The sequence below is a fragment of the Dermacentor andersoni genome, chromosome 6, assembly GCF_023375885.2.
Source record: "Dermacentor andersoni chromosome 6, qqDerAnde1_hic_scaffold, whole genome shotgun sequence".
Classification (NCBI taxonomy): domain Eukaryota; kingdom Metazoa; phylum Arthropoda; class Arachnida; order Ixodida; family Ixodidae; genus Dermacentor; species Dermacentor andersoni.
The window spans coordinates 27980872-27999513 of record NC_092819.1 but is presented as its reverse complement, the minus strand read 5'-3'; the positions used below and the strand labels follow the sequence as shown (position 1 = coordinate 27999513).

The 18642-nt window shown below is 46.3% G+C and overlaps 1 protein-coding gene across 3 annotated transcripts in view; it reads right to left on the bottom strand.

Moving 5' to 3' along the window:
• The window catches only part of LOC126521422 (uncharacterized), a 198266-nt gene that overhangs the window by 25747 nt on the left and 153877 nt on the right, over window positions 1–18642 (bottom strand). Inside the window, exons 3-6 of one of the 3 annotated variants that reach the window (XM_055066004.2) lie at window positions 18409–18501; window positions 16682–16702; window positions 13856–14056; window positions 7961–8054 (exon numbers count right to left, since the gene is read on the bottom strand). In XM_055066004.2, the coding sequence (XP_054921979.1) occupies window positions 7966–8054; window positions 13856–14056; window positions 16682–16702; window positions 18409–18501 (404 nt within the window). In that variant the 3' untranslated portion in view covers window positions 7961–7965. Of the gene's footprint in view, window positions 1–7960; window positions 8057–13855; window positions 14057–16681; window positions 16703–18408; window positions 18502–18642 lie in introns of all 3 variants that reach the window. The other 2 variants (XM_055066002.2, XM_055066003.2) reach the window with 2 other exon arrangements.

Sequence of the window (18642 nt, the reverse complement as noted above, 5' to 3'; positions counted from 1 at the left end):
CTATCCTTTTTGTAAATGTTCCGTCGCAGATTGTGGCTGTGATCCTTCCAGAGGAACTATTGAGAACGTTCACTTGGATTAAATTTATCCTCGTGGTACACAACCGTCGGGAATATTTTAGACCTGGTATTGTTAGTTATTAGTAGTTTACGCTTTCTAAACAGTGGCGCTGTATGTGAGCGAAAATACACTGATTCAAGGGTAGAGACTTGGGCATGTATGTAGTTCATGCTTCAATCAAATGCAAAGCTCTCTTTTATAACAGATGTATGTATACAGCTTAGGTCAGTATTTGGTCATGGTCCCCCTTACAAGAAGGGAACAATGAAGGTACGAATGTATCGAGTAGTAAATTTGATTTTTTTAGCCATACCGAAAATAAGCGACATAACGTGATAATTATACCAATAGCTCGGGAGACGTTCGTCCGTGAGAAGCCGATGTGGACAGACAAGTATTCGCGAAAGAAAACTCCAAGGAATTTGTGCGAGGTAACGCGGTCTATAGGTTGTCCTTCGAAACTAATAGTGTTTTCGCTGTATATTGTCTTATTACGGGGTTGAAATACAATATATGACAAATCGTACTCTACTAGAGCCTTGTGCAGCCACAACTTACCAAACCGCACGCACGCATGCACGCACGCACACACAAGCACGCGCACGGAAACATTTTTTTCTACACGTTATCTTCTTAAAATTCGGGATTTCGTGTTTGTTTTGCACAGCAGAAAAATGTCGCTGTGAAAAGAAAGAAGCGATAATAAATCCGGATTGTGTTGCGACAAAACAAGTCAGCCCAGACGATTCTCTGTCGTGCGGTGGCTGCCCTTCGGAGCACACAGTACGCTGAAATCACGCGGTTGAAAGCAAACTGCATCCTGTCGTGACACGGCACCGCATTCATATATGTATATATTTTTGGCACCTCGAATGCTTTCCTTTAAAGATAAAAAAATTGAAAAGGAGCGTTAAATGGTTAAAAACAAGAAAGAAAAGATAACGGAACAGCCTTAACTTATTCTCGCGCTCTGGATGTCCAGGACTCTTTTGCGTTTCCGCCTCCAAATTTTGCATATTGCTAGTACCCATGTTCGCCACTTCGTCGTCGACTACGATGTGAATAAGTAAAGAAGGAAACGCCATCAGTGCTGGATTTCAGGGAAGCTAGCAAGCCCCTAGGACCTCCGCGACGCCGAAAGCGGGACATAATGATTTCGTTGTGCCATCAGGCCGCTACTACTGCCACAATGAGAAGAGAGATACACAATATATAAAGAAAGTAAGAAAAGAAAGTAAGAAAAATGAAATCGGCGATGGGCACTTTGTGTCGTCCGTCTATTGTGACGGGGGAAACCTCTTGTCACCGGATGTTTTTGTTCCCGAATAAATGTCTCCCAGTCTGCGCGGCTCCATTCGAACGTGTTGATTTTTAATTTTCTCACCATATCGCTCACGGAACTCAAACGGGGACGGCATGGCTGACGTTTCTTTCGTTTCGCCTAGCGTCGTCCTCCCTTTCTTATTTTGCTCGTTCTGTCGTTCTTTGTTCCCTTTTTTTCTGTTGTTTCTGCGCTTTTTAAACTTCGAGCACTACATTAATAAAGCGAGGCTAAAAGAAAAAAATTACGTCGCCATGACGACGGCAGCGAGCCAATGGCATTAACTGACAGTCCCTGCCGCTGCCAGCCGAAGATGAAATCCGCTTGCCACAACTGAAAGAGTTCCGAAGCGTTGACGGACGTCCGGGATATAACAGAATTAACACGGCAAGCTGGGCGAGTTGGTGATTGAACATGTTCCTATGGGTGGGCAGCGCAGCCCGGACGAAAGACAAGAGGAAGTACACGATACGAGCGCACGTATCATACGTGTTTACATTTTCTGTATACTTTATTCCCTTGTTTGAAAAAATGAACCAGTTGTTAGTCTGCGCTCGTATTGTGTATTTCCTCTTGTCTTTCGTCCGAGTTGCGCTGCCCACCCATAGGGACGGGATATAACAGCATGCAGAAGGCAAGTGTGAGAGGGTTTGGAGTCAGGTACGGAAGACTCAGATTGCTCGCTCCAAGCGAGTGAGAGAAAGTTTGCAGCGACTCAAACTTAAAGCACGCACGCGCAAGAAGGCGCGCGAAAGCACCGAATCTCTCTGGAATACCATGCGAATTAAATATATATATGTCGACGGAGGTGAAGAATTGAGAGAAAAAAAAAATAATGTGAGACACGCGTAGAGCAGCAGAAATTCGATATCACGAGGCTCTTTTGACGTTATGAAGGAAATGGAACGACACGACGAAAAGAAAAGGATCGGAACTGGACATGGAATTGGTAACGAGCCTTCGACGTACATTTCTTATCAGACGATGCAGCGGAGCGGGAGAAGATGATTAGGAGAAAGAAGGTAAAAATAAAATATAAAGAAGAGACCAAGGAAAATACCTCTTGTGGGCTTTATACTTACAGTTTGCGCAGCTCGAACTCTGTTCGGCGTTTCTTTGTGATACGATATTAGTGTCTGGACTCCATAGCGAGACGCGAAAACGAACTACTCATATAAAGGTGAAAAAGACTGCACTGGGGCCGAGGATTCATTATGCGCTGCATAATGAATCGGGGCCTCTGGCCGTCATTTCCTTCCGCCAAAGCGTAGAAAAAGCCGTAGCGAAAAAAAAAAAGTACATATAGAAGAGAACGAGGCTATGATGGGGCACTCGTTGCGCTGCCCTTATTAAATACCAAGTAAACACCGCGACCGCTCAGAATTAGTCGACGTTGATGAGGGGGAAAAAGAAAGAAAAAGGCGGTAAGTTGAGACCGACGCGAACGAAACCAGGACAAACAAACGCATTTGATTAGATCGGGTATGTTAATCAGCCGACGCGTGGATTTGAATACCCCAGCAAATGATGAGTGTTAGGCGCCTGAAGTTGGCCGACGCGCAGCAGCCGTATTATCGACGTTGGAGTCCCCCGCCTCCGGGCATATCGTTAACGGAAACCAAATAGCGCCGCCGTGACGCGTTGGTCGCGCGGAGCGACGGTTCTATGTCGTGACCTGTGCGTAGACCGAACAACGAAATGTCTCCGCAGCTCCCTTCACCTACATGGTGTTGAAAACAATGTAATTAATTAGAGTGATGCCTTTTGTAAGGTTGTCACTCGATCAGTTGTACTGTGTACGTCACTCAGAGGGCGCCGCTTTCCGAGTAGCTGGCCACAACTATCGAGGCCCGTCAACTCTCTTCAATCGTATGTCAATCGTAAGTTAAAAAAAAAAAAAAAGCGGCAGCAGCGCGTGGTGAAGGTCGTTCACATACCGCCAACAGCAAGTATAAGATTTTCTGGAAAGTGGGGACGCTGCATCGGAGAACTGAATCCCATGGATTGCAGACGGACCGGGCACGTTTGTTATAATAAAAGAGGATGATGGCACGAGCTTAGTTTTGGTTTAAATCACAAAACAGGCGTTGCGCTGCCTTTTGTTCGATGGGGGCGACACTCCAAGGCTAGGTCATAAAACACGCCACGTACCACAATCTTCCTTCTAGATAGCAGCGTGCCTAGCATCAGGCCACGGAGGAGAGGAAAAAAGAAGAAAATATCTAGAAGGGAGCACGACGTCAGACGGCCCTTCATCGCAAGGCAACCTCCTCTGGTTGCAGTTGTATCCCTGTGGAATCATGGAAAAGTGTACACCATGCTTTGAATCTTGGGAAAAGCACGGCGCAGGCAGCTTGGTTCGTGGTAGGTATGAATGCCGCTGGCCTGCCGCAGTTACCACCGCGTTTTTTCCAGGTCGTGCCGCTCCTTTCCGGGCGCCGCATTTGACGCGTTTGGTTCTCCGACTCCGCACCTAGAGGCACTACTGCTGTTGAAACGGCACCACTACCCTCGGAGCGTACGCGCCATTATCCGCGCGTTACAACTTCCAAGCGGCCGTGCGAACAGGGTATACAGACAAGCGGGCGACGAACCCGGTGCAGCCTTGCGGAGTGACTAGGAAACACCGCTTGCCATCGCGTGCTTGGGTGTTCTTTCTATGATTCGCGATTTTTTTTGTGACCAGGCTTCAAGACTGTCACGTGACGCTTCCTTCTAGTTTCGTTCTTTCCTTCATGTACTAGGCCCCTCCTGCCATTGAAGCGTGCTGGCTTCCCGAATAATGATTATACGACTTGCGTACTAACTTGGTGCCGGGCTCTTCAATGGTGATAATAGTCGGGTCTCTTGACGATGCAACCAATAACTGGAAGCCACGAGAAAACGCTCAAAAGAAACAAGAGGATGAAACGCCATGAAGAATCCACAAACCAGTTTAGATTGGTCGAGTGTCATTTTGATACACCGTTACGATTTCTCGGACGTTAAACGATAGATCGTTAACTATGAAATAAGTTTCAGCTTAACTTGCTTTCTGAATTTCGCATCCGAACCGCTGCGCTGATGACGATATAGAGACGTCTTGAGTTCATAGCATTTTTCGTGCATTTGGACCACATTTATACAGAATTTCCCAAAGCTGACATGGCTTAGTTCTTGCCTGCTTTGGGGCACAATGTGATATTTCTTTATCTTTAAATAGTTGTAAATGTTAATAGTCCTGGGCAGACACTGTGGAAATCCGGGACGTCATGGAAATACAACTCAGCAGTTTGCAGGTAGCGTTGTCAACCATCTTCAGTTGTAGTAATGACATCTTGGTGACAACTAGACTCTTCATCTTCAATATAAGCTGAAGCAGCGCGAACGAGGATACAATAAAAAAGCCGGCAGATCCCACGCCATGTGGGAATCGATGTTATGCGAGGCAGTGTGCGGGGAGCCTACCAAGTTAACGAAACGACCATGAGACTAGACGTAGGCAGCTGTTTCATGACCTACAGGACACGCATGTCATGACATTCATGTCACGACCTATCATTTATGTTCGTCATACACTGTTGTCACACTCTGCCAATTTTGGTACATACAAAGTTAACGAAACTACCATGAGAAGACCAACACGTAGGCGGCTGATTCATGACCTACATGACACGCATACCATGACATTCATGTCATGACCTGTCATTTATGGTCGGCCTACACTCTTGTCATATTACGCTAATCATGGCACGTAGCAAGTTAACAAAATTAGCATGGGAGCAGCAAGACGTAGGTGGCTATTTCATGACCTACATGATACACATGTTATGTTGTGTTCGTGATAAACTCTTGTAACACTATGCCAATTTTGGTACCTACCAAGTTAAGGAAACGACCACGACAGCACCAAGACGTAGGCGGCTGTTTCATGACCTTCGTGACACACATGTCATGATATTCATGTTATGACTGATCATTTATGTTCGTCATACACTCTTGTCAATTCTATGTGAATTGTGGAACATACCAAGTTAACGAAACGACCATGAGAACGTCAAGACGAAGGCGGCGATACAGGTAGATTGATAGATACTGTGAAAGTGGTAAACATCCGTCAACAAATGCTTCGCATTTATGAACACGCATCGCAGGACAAGCGATGCGCTGCGTTTTTATTCATTGTTTTTTTGTGTGTGTTTCCTCGCTTCAGTTGCGCTTTCCAGCTTATATCTTCAGTTCTTGCGTCCCTTCGAACTCACCAAGCCTTGGCAAGCGATAAGCTTAGCCTACTGGGTATCTTAATTGTAACTTGCTTATTCAGCTTAAGAGAGCTTTATAACCCTTCCACATATATGGTTCAACTAGGTCCCAGAGAACTATTATTGCAATGATTAACTAGCTCTGTTTTGTTTTGCTGGAGTCCGCAGCAACACAGCCATCAATGTTTAGTGGCTCGCCATTTGGATGCTGTTCTGGACGCTCAAATATCGCCATAATGTCAAATTCGCCATCTGATCATGTACGATTGGTTCACAAGACAACTACGCCGTCTTTGATAGGTTCAATAACGCCAGCCTGGCGGGAATACGACATGGCGGAATTTGGCAGCGTTCATGATAGCACCCTTTCTTTTTCTTCAGCGAGAACAGCGACGCAAAACGAAAGTGTTCCTTGAGCATTAAGGTTCAACAAAGCATCACCAGATGTCGCTACTAGACCTACTGCTGCGGTCGTGATAAGACTGAGTATTGGTGAAAAAAGAAAACAGGGAAGAACTTGAAGCCATGGTCGCTACAGGCATAGTTAAGTTTACAGTATGAAGATATATGTTTTAATAGAGAAAATATAGAGATAGGCAAAATGGTAGACTGCACTATATGTGGTAAAACCTGATTAGCGCAAGCTTGCCAGGTGACTATATTTGTCGCTGTCCAATTTCAAAGTGGACGCAGATAAAGATTATGATCAGTAATAATACTAACCGTCTCCTGTTCTTTATGCTTCAGTGCTTTGGTATGCTCTGAACGCGTTAATGCGTTAGCGTAATATCGTGACATTTCATGACCTTTAGAAGGCGTTATTGCGAACGTTTTTCTGCACATGCGTGCACATGGACTCTATTTCTTGCTTATCCTTCCATACTATCTTTCTCTTTGCGCCCACGTAACAGTGTTCGACCCTGGTCCCTGCCTTTCCATCTTTCTCTCTTTCTCATTCCTGCATGAAGAGGGGGGAGCGTGACCTCTCTCTACCCAAAGATTATTTGTCTCGATTGGAGGGCAAAACCATCCTTTATTTGTACCGTTTGAAACGCCGCGTGGTTCCCCGTTGTTCTCCCATCCTCCCACGCATATCAGCGCTCCCTGTTCGACTCGCCGAACCCGCATAATCCTTCATCGGGAAAATGGCTGCGCCGACACGCATCTGCCGCAGAATGCACGAAAACTCCGCAGTTATTATTTGCTTATTGCTATTGTTTGCTTACTCGTCGATACGCGAGCGCCCTTTTATTTTCACTGCGGCTCTCATCGCGGTGCTGCGTTATAAGAGACGAAGCACTTGTTTCTTCGTGCGCTGTTGAGGGCAAAGCTTGATCGAGAGGGAGGAAGCAAAGACAAAATTAGATAAAAAAGCGAGTCAAGCAATACGAAGGTGCGATTAGGTTAAAAAGGTTTTCGTTACTTGCTTCACGAAAGCCTCGCTTCACGTACATAGATTCGAACGTGCGGGTTGTATCTGCATAATTTTCAGTCTCTCTCTTCTTTTTTTTTTTGGATGGGGGCTGGCCCAGGTCGTGAGCCCGTATAAGTACCTCAAGCGACAATTCCGGACGGAAGAACAAAACAAACGAGAGAAATGTCTAAATGCCTGCTGCTCGCCCAAGTGGTTGAGTTGAAATGTGGCGAATAGTTACGGAATACGAACTCTAGAATTATATTCCTGGCCCGACGAACCGCATTCCGTTGACGGGGAAGCTGTAGGAATTGGAAGCGCCCACGCTTTCGACGCTTTAAAATGCGGTACAGGAATAAACACATCGCTCACAGCAAAGTTATAGTGAAAGGATTTGTTAAAACAAAATGGCATGAATGACTAACTGACTGACTGACTGACTGACTGACTGAATGGTTGAATGAATGAATGAATGGGTCAATCAATCAATCAATCAATCAATCAATCAATCAATCAATCAATCAATCAATCAATCAATCAATCAATCAATCAATCAATCAATCAATCAATCAATCAATCAATCAATCAATCAATCAATCAATCAATCAATCAATCACCTTGCCATTTAAGAACGTCGTGAAAACCATTACGTACTCAAAGACCGTAGCTAAAGGAATTTCAAATCAAGTGTGAATCAACAAATAATTTCAGCAGGATGCTCGATTGATTCAAACAACAAATAAATAAATAAATAAATAAATAAATAAATAAATAAATAAATAAATAAATAAATAAAAGCGTCAGTATTTTAGTACGTTGTAAATTGCCATGAGATAGCCGAAGACCATAGCTAAGTGACCTTAAAATCAAATTATAATCAAGCATTCAACCACTCAAATGATTTTCTGCAGGAAGATCGCTTACCTTTCTCAATGGCGGATACTACGACCGGGTGGCTTCCGTGAATGCGGAACCCGAACTCTCCGTTGCTCTTCTCGATCCGCACGGTCTTGGTGGCCTCTAGAAGGGAGACCAGGGCATTCTGCATTCACAGTGCTTCCTCCATCTGGGCTACATACCACGCACAAGCGAAACAGTTGCATGGGAGGAGAACAGGAGGGGAGAGCAGCAGTGGTGATCGAAAACTTCCAATAACGAACGGAACATGACGCGATAAACAACTTGTCTGATTTGAAACTGTGGATAGTTATCTCTACTAGCTTTTCAGGTATTATCTGCCCCAACATGGAACCATTTGACAAGAGGATTTGAACGCTGAATCACGAATCAGTACACGAGCAACGTAAAGGGAAACCAAATCCTTAAACCGCTTGACAGGTTTGCACAGACTCGGAAACTAGTTGAAATAAGCACGAAAACGAATACCTCGAGTTTCTAATTTTCCTTAGTGCGTCACTTTCCCTTCATTGCCACAGAAAGTTGTCCGCTGGTATAGATAGGCATTTGTCTCGGCTCTTCCGTCCTGTATGGCAAAATACGGCACTTATCGCTCTAAACTAATTCAAACAAAGAAGGAGAAGGGGGGCGGGGCGGGCGGTGGAGGCCGGAAGAGGTGTGCGGCAGAGGGATGGGGTCGAGGCATATGCTTAGACTTCCTTGCAAAGCATAAACGAGATAGATGGAAAAAAGAAGGAGGCGACGCATGGAGCAAGACGAAAACGGGGTAGGCGGTGCATAGAGGAGCGAGGCAAACGCGTCTCTTCTCGTAGCCGTAATCTACTTTGAGGCCGCGCGCGTTCGATGCTTACGCGGCACTCCCGTGCACTCCCTGCGCGATAAGAGGCGAATAACGTAAAGATGAGGGGGAGGGGGGGGGGTGGCGACTCTCGGCAGTAGCCGAGAACGGTAACGATCCCGCTCGCGCAAAGGCAACGCCGCCTCCCCCCCGCCCCCCCCCCCCCCCCCCCCAAAAAAAAAAAATGATGGCGCCCTGACGCCTCTGCCGCAAGGCTGAACCAGAGCGCCAAGGCAGCAGTGGGCGCGAGTGAGCGGCGGCCCTCGTAAGCGCTGGCGACGTATCTCTGTGCGAAGAGAGAGACGTGTGGCCGGGACCCGGACTCGCGCCTCCGCCACCGGCGGACCCCGTGTCTGGCCCTTCCGCAAAGCACGGTTGTGCACCGCGTATACGGCACCTCGATAATTCTTGCCGACAGCTTCGATGTTGTCATCTGCGCGACGCGGATGGGCCAACAAATTAGATTGGTCGGCCGCGGCCTTAAATCGATAACGAGCGTGGAACGCCGAATCCTCGACGCGGCCACCCCTTCCTCCCTGGCCTCCGCTTTCCTTTTCCCTATTCCTGACTTCCCTGCTCCCTTATTTTCTCTCTACTACTTCGTTATTTATTGCGGTGTCGCGTCATTCGTCCGTTCGTTACGCGCAACATTTGTGCGACGTCTCTGAGAGCCACCTTCGGAGCTACAGCGGCGAGTCGATGCCGGGCACGTTTGGAGTATCCGACGTAATGAGCGAGAGCTCACCGGGGAGGGACATCGAACAGCTTGTCTGGCGATCGAGCCTCTACAGAAAGGATTTGTCGCCTCCTTTTTTTTTATGTTTGTCGATTTGCACGAGAGTACCGCTTTCATTGCTTCTTGGTGCAGTTATTTAATTTATCCGGTAGATCGGCTACGTGGCTTATCGGTCGTCTTAAGGACCGCGTCGTCAGTAACCCTTTAGACAGGTTACGTTATTAGGCGGCTCGTGGACGATGAGGCTGGGAAGCGCTGGATTGCTCCAAGACATTGTCGCTTGCGGGACGCCACCACAAGAAGAACGCTGCGGGGTATAAAAAAAATCGCTGTGCCGACAGCTGTAATCGGAATCTATACAGGACGTGGTGGCGCCGCATCGTGTGTGTAGGCAGAAACGAGTGACGAATCGGAGCAGGAGCTGGCCAGGCACAGGGAAATTCGACGAGCCACCAAACGGTTTGCCATATTGTTCAAAAAAAAAAAAACAAAAAAAGAAAGAGACCTATTCGTGGCATCATCAGATTCTACCATGGTGTCGAATTCTGGAACGGAGGCATTTTGAGTCAATCAGGGAGGCCGTAGTAGCCCTCAGGACCAATCAGAGCTGAGAGGATGGCGAATGCTACAATATGGCGGAATTTGACCATGTCCGTAATAGCACCCCGTAACTAGGATATTTCTTACCTTGATGCTGTGGACTTAATTTTGACTGTTTCTTACGGATCACTGTTTGACAAACGACACGCACTTGGAACTAAGAAGCCACCGTCAGCACGTTTCGCGCTGGGAACGTGCTTTACAATGTTTTTGTAGGGCACCGGCCGCGACAAGCTAACTGTGATTAAGCGTTAGATACTAAACCAGCGTAACTAAACCAATTTTTTTCATTACCTCAGGAATCACGAGTCAGTTCTTGATACAGTACTCAACTTGAGAAACGGCAATAACGTGACTAGATGAACCAGTTGAACCAAAACGGGACCAAAACAGGAGGAAGGACGCTGCGTTGACTACCAGTAGGAAGATTTATCGGATGGAAGGTTTCTTATAATTCATAAGAAAGGTGAGGAAACACGAAGAAAAGCGAGCAAATAGAAGTGAATAACTCATATTTGAAGTACAACGACTACTTAACGCAAAGGTAAGCGATTTCTGCATCGCCGGGCACAACAGCACAACATCGCCGGGCTGACATGCATGACGGCCCACTGCGATGAATAACAATTGCCTAAAGGATTTCCCGCGTACGTTGTTCACGATAATTCGTCAGGATGCGCGCGTTTTGAACTCACACTCGCACTTGGTGCAATCTACACAGAAGGGATACAATGGGTAGTTGGAAAACTTTTTGCTATAGTTTCCATTACGTGCGACGAATAGGCATTTGCTGGATTTGTTTCACAAGCGCCCCATGGCGTTTCTTTTGGGCGTAAGCGCATTATGAAAGCTTTTCCTTCTATCCAAGTCGGTTGTTAGTTGGAGGCCAGTGTCGTCTCGCTTGCACCACGTTCTATTTGAGCTCTTCAATTTTTTAAAGCGTAATGTGACAACTGGCACGGCAGTGTATGTTGCTTTCAGAATGACTGCGTACGCGTGGTGCGCACCTGCGTGCGTAGGTGTGCGCACGTGTGCGAGCGCGCGTGAGTGTGACGTCATGCATGACCACTGTTGTAAGCCGAAGCCGCTGCAAATCAGTCCAACTTTCAACACGAAAACCCTTCAACTCGGAGCCAACTCTGATTCCAGTGTTAAGATAGATGCAGAAACGCAGAAACGCTTTCCTTCCTTCCTTTACTTCTTTTATTTTGTGACAGTCGGTGAAGCACTTTTGAATGTTATTTCGGGCATTTAGGGAGGGAAAGTGATATTACGCCATATCATGAAGCTGAATTCAAAACTGTGACCTTAAATATCCAGTTCAACACGCCGAAAATCGATCAATTAAAAGAACAATGTTTTGAAGCATCATGTTTACATATCCGCAAGTACGCAGTAAAAGGAGGCGCCGCAATTATTTAAATCACATGCATGTACTAGCGCTCCCACAGTAGATAAATATAACGCACTTCTACAGTTTATGCGAAATAGCTACTTCACTAGTAGTGTAAAGCTACTGACGTGAGCTCTGCAAACGAGCCACTCACAAATTAGTCTATATTCTGAGAGCCAAGGAAGGCCAGAAGCGAACCAAAGCATGGCCAGCTGTGTATAAGAGATGATTAATGATTAGCAAAGTTATTTAACGATTGATTAGTAATTGTTAGTAATTGGATTAAGGTGGATTATGGCGTACTAGGGTGGATAATTGAGGATTAATGTCAGTTCAGGTGGATGAACGAGGATTAGGTGGATTAGCGCTGATTAAAGTTAACTAAGGAGGATTCAAGCAAATTAAGGTTGATTAAGGTGAATTTCAGTAGGTTTTAGAAGGCTTTCACCTTCGCGTTTTTTCGGCGATTGCTAAGGAAAGCTGGGAATTTCTTTTTCGATTCTTTTCTTTGTCAATTTAGTTTCCAGCTTTGCGACACGCTCTGAAAAGATAGAGTGTATAAGCGCGACTGAACGAGGACGTAGAAAGCAACAGATACACAGAGACAGCGCTTGGGGGGGTGAGCCTGCGCTGTCTTTGTGTATGTGTTTCTATGTCCTCGTTCAGACGCACTTATACATTCTATCATGGATACTAACCAACTAGCCCGACAACGTGTTTTAACTCTGAAAATAAAAATAAAGAAAAAGTAGCCTACATCAATCATTTTCGGCTTTTGGAGGTCGGTAGAGTTTACGATTTTTTCTTAAATGCCACAAATTTAATTCCAATCGGTTCACCGGCGGCCAAACGGGAGCCTTTCTTCGTTTCACAAGCACCTGAGCACGGATGCTTCGAGGTGAAGTTACCTTCTAGGGAAACTTTTTCTGTTTCCTTTCCCGCTAAGAAACACTGTTCTGTACTTTCGGAGAATGGCTCATGCTTATAGCGAAAGTGGCTCAGCTTGGCAAAGGCTGGCACTAGAGGGCACGTGCCTGTTTTGCAGCGGCCGGTGACCGCCTGGCCGAGAAGCCGGTCGGCGAGCCACATGAAGACCCGAGAATAGCCGCGTGCGCCACGCGAGTGCTAGTTAAGGTAGGCGGTACCTGAATTACTCACTGTCGTGTTTCGGTGCTACAAACGCGCGCTGCCAGACCGTAGTCCCACCCTGAGCTCATTCTAGTAAAAATTTCACGCTGCCTCTGCGCGGCGCACGCTTACACGATGTAAGGAGGAACCATCCCGGTATGCTAAAAAAAAAACACACCCACAATACAGTGGCTGTGAAAATAATGAATACAATGAAATCATAATTCGCCTCTCCAGACATGCTATGCAAATGGCATCACCGAATGTACCTATATGTATCGTAGAAAATAAAGTGACCTTAGAGGGTCGAAAAAAAAAATGCCGCAATTGGGAAGTTAGGTATTAGCACGTAAATAATCAATGCGTTGTCATAAAAGCCAACGCTTTTTTTAATAGGTGCCTTGCAGCGTGCTTTGCGCACTAAATATCGTAATGTGTTGTGTGCGTGTGTATGAGCATGCAGAAAATAATTCTGGGTTCTTACGTGCCAAAAACACGATACGATTATGAGGCACACCGTGGTGAGGGATTCCTGATTATTTTCGAATCAATGCACAGTACACCGGCGGTTTTGCATTTCACCTCCATCGAAATGCGGCAGCCACGGCTGGCATTCGCTCCCCTGCCATTAGGCTTAGCAGCGCAACGCCAATGCCACTACGCCAGCAGGGTGTGCGGTGTGCGCGTGTGTGCACACTGGCACAGCGCGCATCGTCTCTGCGCACGTGCCATTCAAAACGGAGCTTCGTGATTTTTGAAAGTAGTAAAATGTAGCTGATTTCAAATGCAGCGAGGAAGGTGTGTCGGTTTTGTCGGGACGATGAACACACGTATATTCGTTTTCTTTCCTGCCCTTATTTCAGCGTTTGCGGAGGCGTTTGCGAGTAGTTTGTACATCTGATGCTGTTTTTGAGGAGCATATGTCTGCGCACGTGTACAGGGCGTGGCACTAACTTTTCAAGGTGCGTTCTTTGAACGCGAGAAAGATTCGCATTCCACGAGTACCATGTTTCCGGTAAAAACTTGATCTCTCCACTGCACGCACGAGATGCCTGTAGGTAGCTACTTCGTTGTAGACAGTCCATTAACGTCACGTCGCGGGGCAGTCACTTCGTCAAGTCACTGAGTACAGCATCGTTTAGCGGTTGCTGCTTTTCATGCGAGGGAAAATAAAACCGAAGGGAAGTTATTGCGTTGCAAGCTCACCGAAGCAGCGGTGCGCAATTCGGCGGTACATCTCGAGGCTGGCCTTCCGGTGGATCATGCGATGCGTGAGGGTCACGTACTGGCGTCGGAACTCGCGCTCCGACTCGGTCGACTCCGGCGAGCTCGAGCGGCTCTGCGCCGGCGAGGACGAGGACGAGGACGAAGGCGAGGAGTCCGACAACACGCTGCTGCTGCTGCTCTCTGCGGAAGGAAAATTCGTTCATTATTATTATTATTATTATTATTATTATTATTATTATTATTATTATTGCCACGATTAGTCAAGTAAACGCATGTAAACACCATCCAGAGAGAAAGACAGGCGGAATGGCAATTGTCCCCAGAGAGAGATAGGGCGCCCACCCGTGTAAAGAAGAGAGGAAAAGAAGGGAAATAGAAGAAAAAAGAAGGTACATCACTGTCGCTGGTGCATCACTCAAACAAAAATGCTTCTTAGAACTACGCTTCGCAAACTTGCTATAAATTGTAAGTGGTTTGGTCTTACTCTCCCGCGGGGCTTCGGTTCTAGCTTTTCGACAAGGGGATGTGTATGACGCTGTGCGTGACTTAATTCAAGCAACAAAAAGTTTAAAATATTAATTGGTGTTTTTTTTATTATTCTGAATATACTCCAGATTCTTTCCGACCTGAACCGTTCGATGAATCTTCTTTCAAACCTTTTTAATGCAATTGCCCTCTCATCTGGTTTGACTATATTCAATCACACACAATTCCTCTCTTCGCAGCTTTAGCTTCTCTAGTTGGTCGCTTTGTTCCTGTAGCTGTTATCATCTTTGTGCGTTTCGTACAATCACTCAATTTCGGGCCCTCCCCTCTTTTCGGGTACGTGCATTGTTTAAGGCTCATCATCACCAATAACAATACATCGCATCACTCCCTGAAATAGGGCAGCAGCACTGCAGACAAGAGTCGAGTGCAGTAGTTAAACATAATTGGGGAACAACGTTGTGAGGCCACGTACCGAGGTGAGGCTTGGCCTTTTGTAAGTTTCAAATCACGGAGCATATAGTTCGAAAAAGACCAAGCTGCGTGAACTTGCTCAGCAGCACAGAGCGACGACGGTTGAAAGTTTGAAAATCTAAAAGCAACGGACTCGACCGTTTAGTTGCACCGTCATTTGTTTCAACGACAGAAGGCATGTTGTGACGCGACATGGATTTTATGCTCCGCACGTAAACACCGGTAAGTATCTGTTTATGACTATGTTCCTATGCTTGTCCTATCTGCTTTTTTCTTTTCGCGCAGATTTCTTTGCGCAATATGAATAATTATAGAAATTACCTTATATTTCTTGCGCTTGTGTTTCGCATCAGCAGGTAGAGTCCCATGACCTACACAAATACCTTTCTTGTGTAAGTGAGTTTCTTGATTCGCCTGCACCTTTTTCGACAGCACGGTCATCGATGCTCGAGCGCCGGCAAGTCACAAGGCGCACTTACGTAAAACAAGCGTTATTATTAGTGGGCCATATTTCTTTATCCCGATAAACATTGAGGAAGAAGCACCGACATCTCAGTTGGGGTTGGATACACATTTAATTTTTGCTATATAAAAATTAAGCGATCGAAAGGCGATAGCGTTCACGCGAAGAAGGCTGCAATATTCATTTGTTCTGAAAAATGAACAACGCTTGTCTGTGAACGTACTGCCCGAGTGTTTGTGATAAGCAAGCTTGTGTGAGGAGCACAGAGTGTCGTGAACGCACCTTCTAAGAGGTACGAGGCCAATCTTCTTGAGTCAGTTTGCAGAGCACACCTCGCTGGTCTCGCTTCAAGTGGTTCGAACTCACGGTTACAAGTACCGCGTTCCGACAAGCGTTTCACCTGTTGAGCTTGTCAGTGATCGATTTCATAGTTGGTGCGCTGTAGATAAACGCGGCAAGTACAGCGCGAGAGATATGAACACAAACACACGCACTGGACGGAGTGTTGTCCTTGGCAAACCCGTTTAATACGGAAGGAATAGCGAACTTAGAAAACTGCATTAAAGAAAGACGAAAAAGCGTGTCGTTGATAGGAAATCGAGATACTAAAGCAAGGAACCAGGGCTCTTATTCACAAAACTCTCGTGCGCTAAAGTTATTCGGAAGAGAAAATTGCAGCCAATTCTGACGCTGGATATATTCGTATTAGCGAAAGCGGTGGGCCAATGGCAAAAATCGCTTTCGAACGAAAATATTCGTGAATTAGGCACAAGAACTTTATAGGGGCTGTCATGTAAAATGTGCTTTTCTCTTCACGTGATCAGGGGGTACAGGCTATTCCACATTTAGAATGAACATGCGAGTGCGTGGCTTCGCTCCGCTGAGCGCCAGTGAAGGTAGCGCGGCCACCCATGGAAGCAAGCCTGCGCAGGGGCCATGCCTCCTAGAGGCGTCGTCCTTGTGTCGTCTGCTACACTGTTCGGACACGCCAAGCCAGCGTTTTGGTTATGCAAACCGTGGTTCCATGACCATATGGCGGCGTCTGCTAAGCCAGCCAGTGCATGTAGGCATGCAGGTGGCCGGCGGATTCCTCACCCTAGGTCAAATTAGCTGCGTTTACGCCAGCAAACTGTTGTCCTTGGACGGAGATGAATTTGGCTCCTGTCATAACTAGGAATAGGAGCGGAACTGAGTTTAGCCGACAAAAATGTCCATTGCGTCGATGCACTGCGTTGGGCTGAAAATGAAACCACCCGTCTTTTACACGCGTTACGCAAACGCAAGGATGGCGTTCTCCCGATTCGCTGCTATTTATGATACGAGTACAAAGGCAAAACTACGAAGCTTTAGGTTCGCTTGCCCAAGGGTCCTGGAATACTCACCTTTCCTAGTTCTCCTGGCTGCTTGAAATAGAAAGCAAGAACACGTTATCGTTAGTTAAGACAATCGTTACTAATTGCATCTAATAATTTCGGTTGGTTTCAGGAAGTTGCAAGACGCGTCATCGAGAGGTAATCAGAAAATGAGGCTACAGATATAACTGATCATATGGTTTATTTGATACGAAACACACCGCTGTAGTGCAGTAATTTGCGGTATACACGGAGCTGGACTGTGCACTCACTCACTCACTCACTCACTCACTCACTCACTCACTCACTCACTCACTCACTCACTCACTCACTCACTCACTCACTCACTCACTCACTCACTCACTCACTCACTCACTCACTCACTCACTCACTCACTCACTCACTCACTCACTCACTCACTCACTCACTCACTCACTCACTCACTCACTCACTCACTCACTCACTCACTCACTCACTCACTCACTCACTCACTCACTCACTCACTCACTCACTCACAATATTGACCTCTTTGGTAGTTATTACGCAGATGCCATTAATTTAGTGCTGTTCTGGCATTAAAGAAAGCGCTCTCTAGCGAGGACACGGCCTAAAGCCCTAAGGTCGGCGCTGGAAATGCAGCGTCCATTCCTGCGAGAGCCAGCGAAGAACTCGCCGCGCTTCGGGCAACGCAGAGTTTTTACCCTGTCGCAGATGTAATGATGCTATACGTGGCCGCAAGCTCGGTACGCCGGACATTTGTCGTTTGCGGGCCGCTTGCTCTTCTTAAATGCTGTGACATTTTGTCATAACGCTGCCGCAGCTCCTAAATGCCTCGAAGCCAAGTTCGAATAATGGAAAGCAGGCCTTTTATCAGCTTCCGGAATCCGGGTACCCTTCCTTCCCTTGTTCTGCGGGGGAAGCCGCAGTGCGTTAGTTTTCTCGTGACTAACGGCCGTCTAATGCACACCGCAAATGCTCTGACGATTAGTGTCGTCGTCCTGATGTGGGCTTAGCTTAGGACTGGTACAGAAATAGCAAAATTAACGTTGGCGTTCATTCATCTTGTGACATGCGCTCGTCGTCTCCACGGCAAACGCATTCGAGCGCCTAATTAGTATGCGAGAGAATGACATATTTCTCCGCTGCGTTTGTTTACAAACAGACAGTTCATTACTGGAGTTGCGAGGCGTAGTAAACGACCTCTCGCAGGTGAAGGTAGCGGTGGAAGTAAGTCTTCCTGCAGCTCAAGACACGCGTAGTGGATGGATAAAGGCTAATGACATGACATGGATAAAGGATAATGACATGACTGACAGCGAGGATGACTTTGCAGCCTGCCATAAATGATTTCGTTTCGTTAGTCTGTTTTTGTTTTGCTTTAAGCGTTCTGCGCCCAGTTTTATTTGGCAGTATAGATTGTACCTCATTATTAGACTGTCTCCTCGCTTGCACAGTCGTTAATCAAACTCACCAATGCAACAGCCCATTCATTCCATCGGTGAAAAAACGGCGCTAAATAAACACGGACAAGGGAGGAACACACAACAGGCACTCCCAACAGCAGCGCCTGTCCTGCTTTTTTTTCCCTTGTCGGTGTTTACATTGCGAAATTTTTGTACCAATGGATTTGTACCAACTAGCTCGCATCCATACCCTTTTAAGCTCATTCATTCGTGCATTCTAGCTGTTTGTTGGATGATCAAATGAATCGTTTACACACAAATACATGGTAAGATATTGATGTTACAAGTACTTACAATTACCCCTAAGATGCTGTTTCCAGGCCAACATTTCGTGTTCACGGTTAATGTAAAGCCAGCTTGTCTGCCTATAGCTTCTCGAATGAATACCTGCAAAAGAAAAAGATAATCGAGATCGATGCAAACAGACAAGGCACAATGATCGCGAGAAAAAAGTTACGAAAGCGGCTATGGCTCTACCCCCTCCTTTTATGCAGCGAACACACATATATATATATATATATATATATA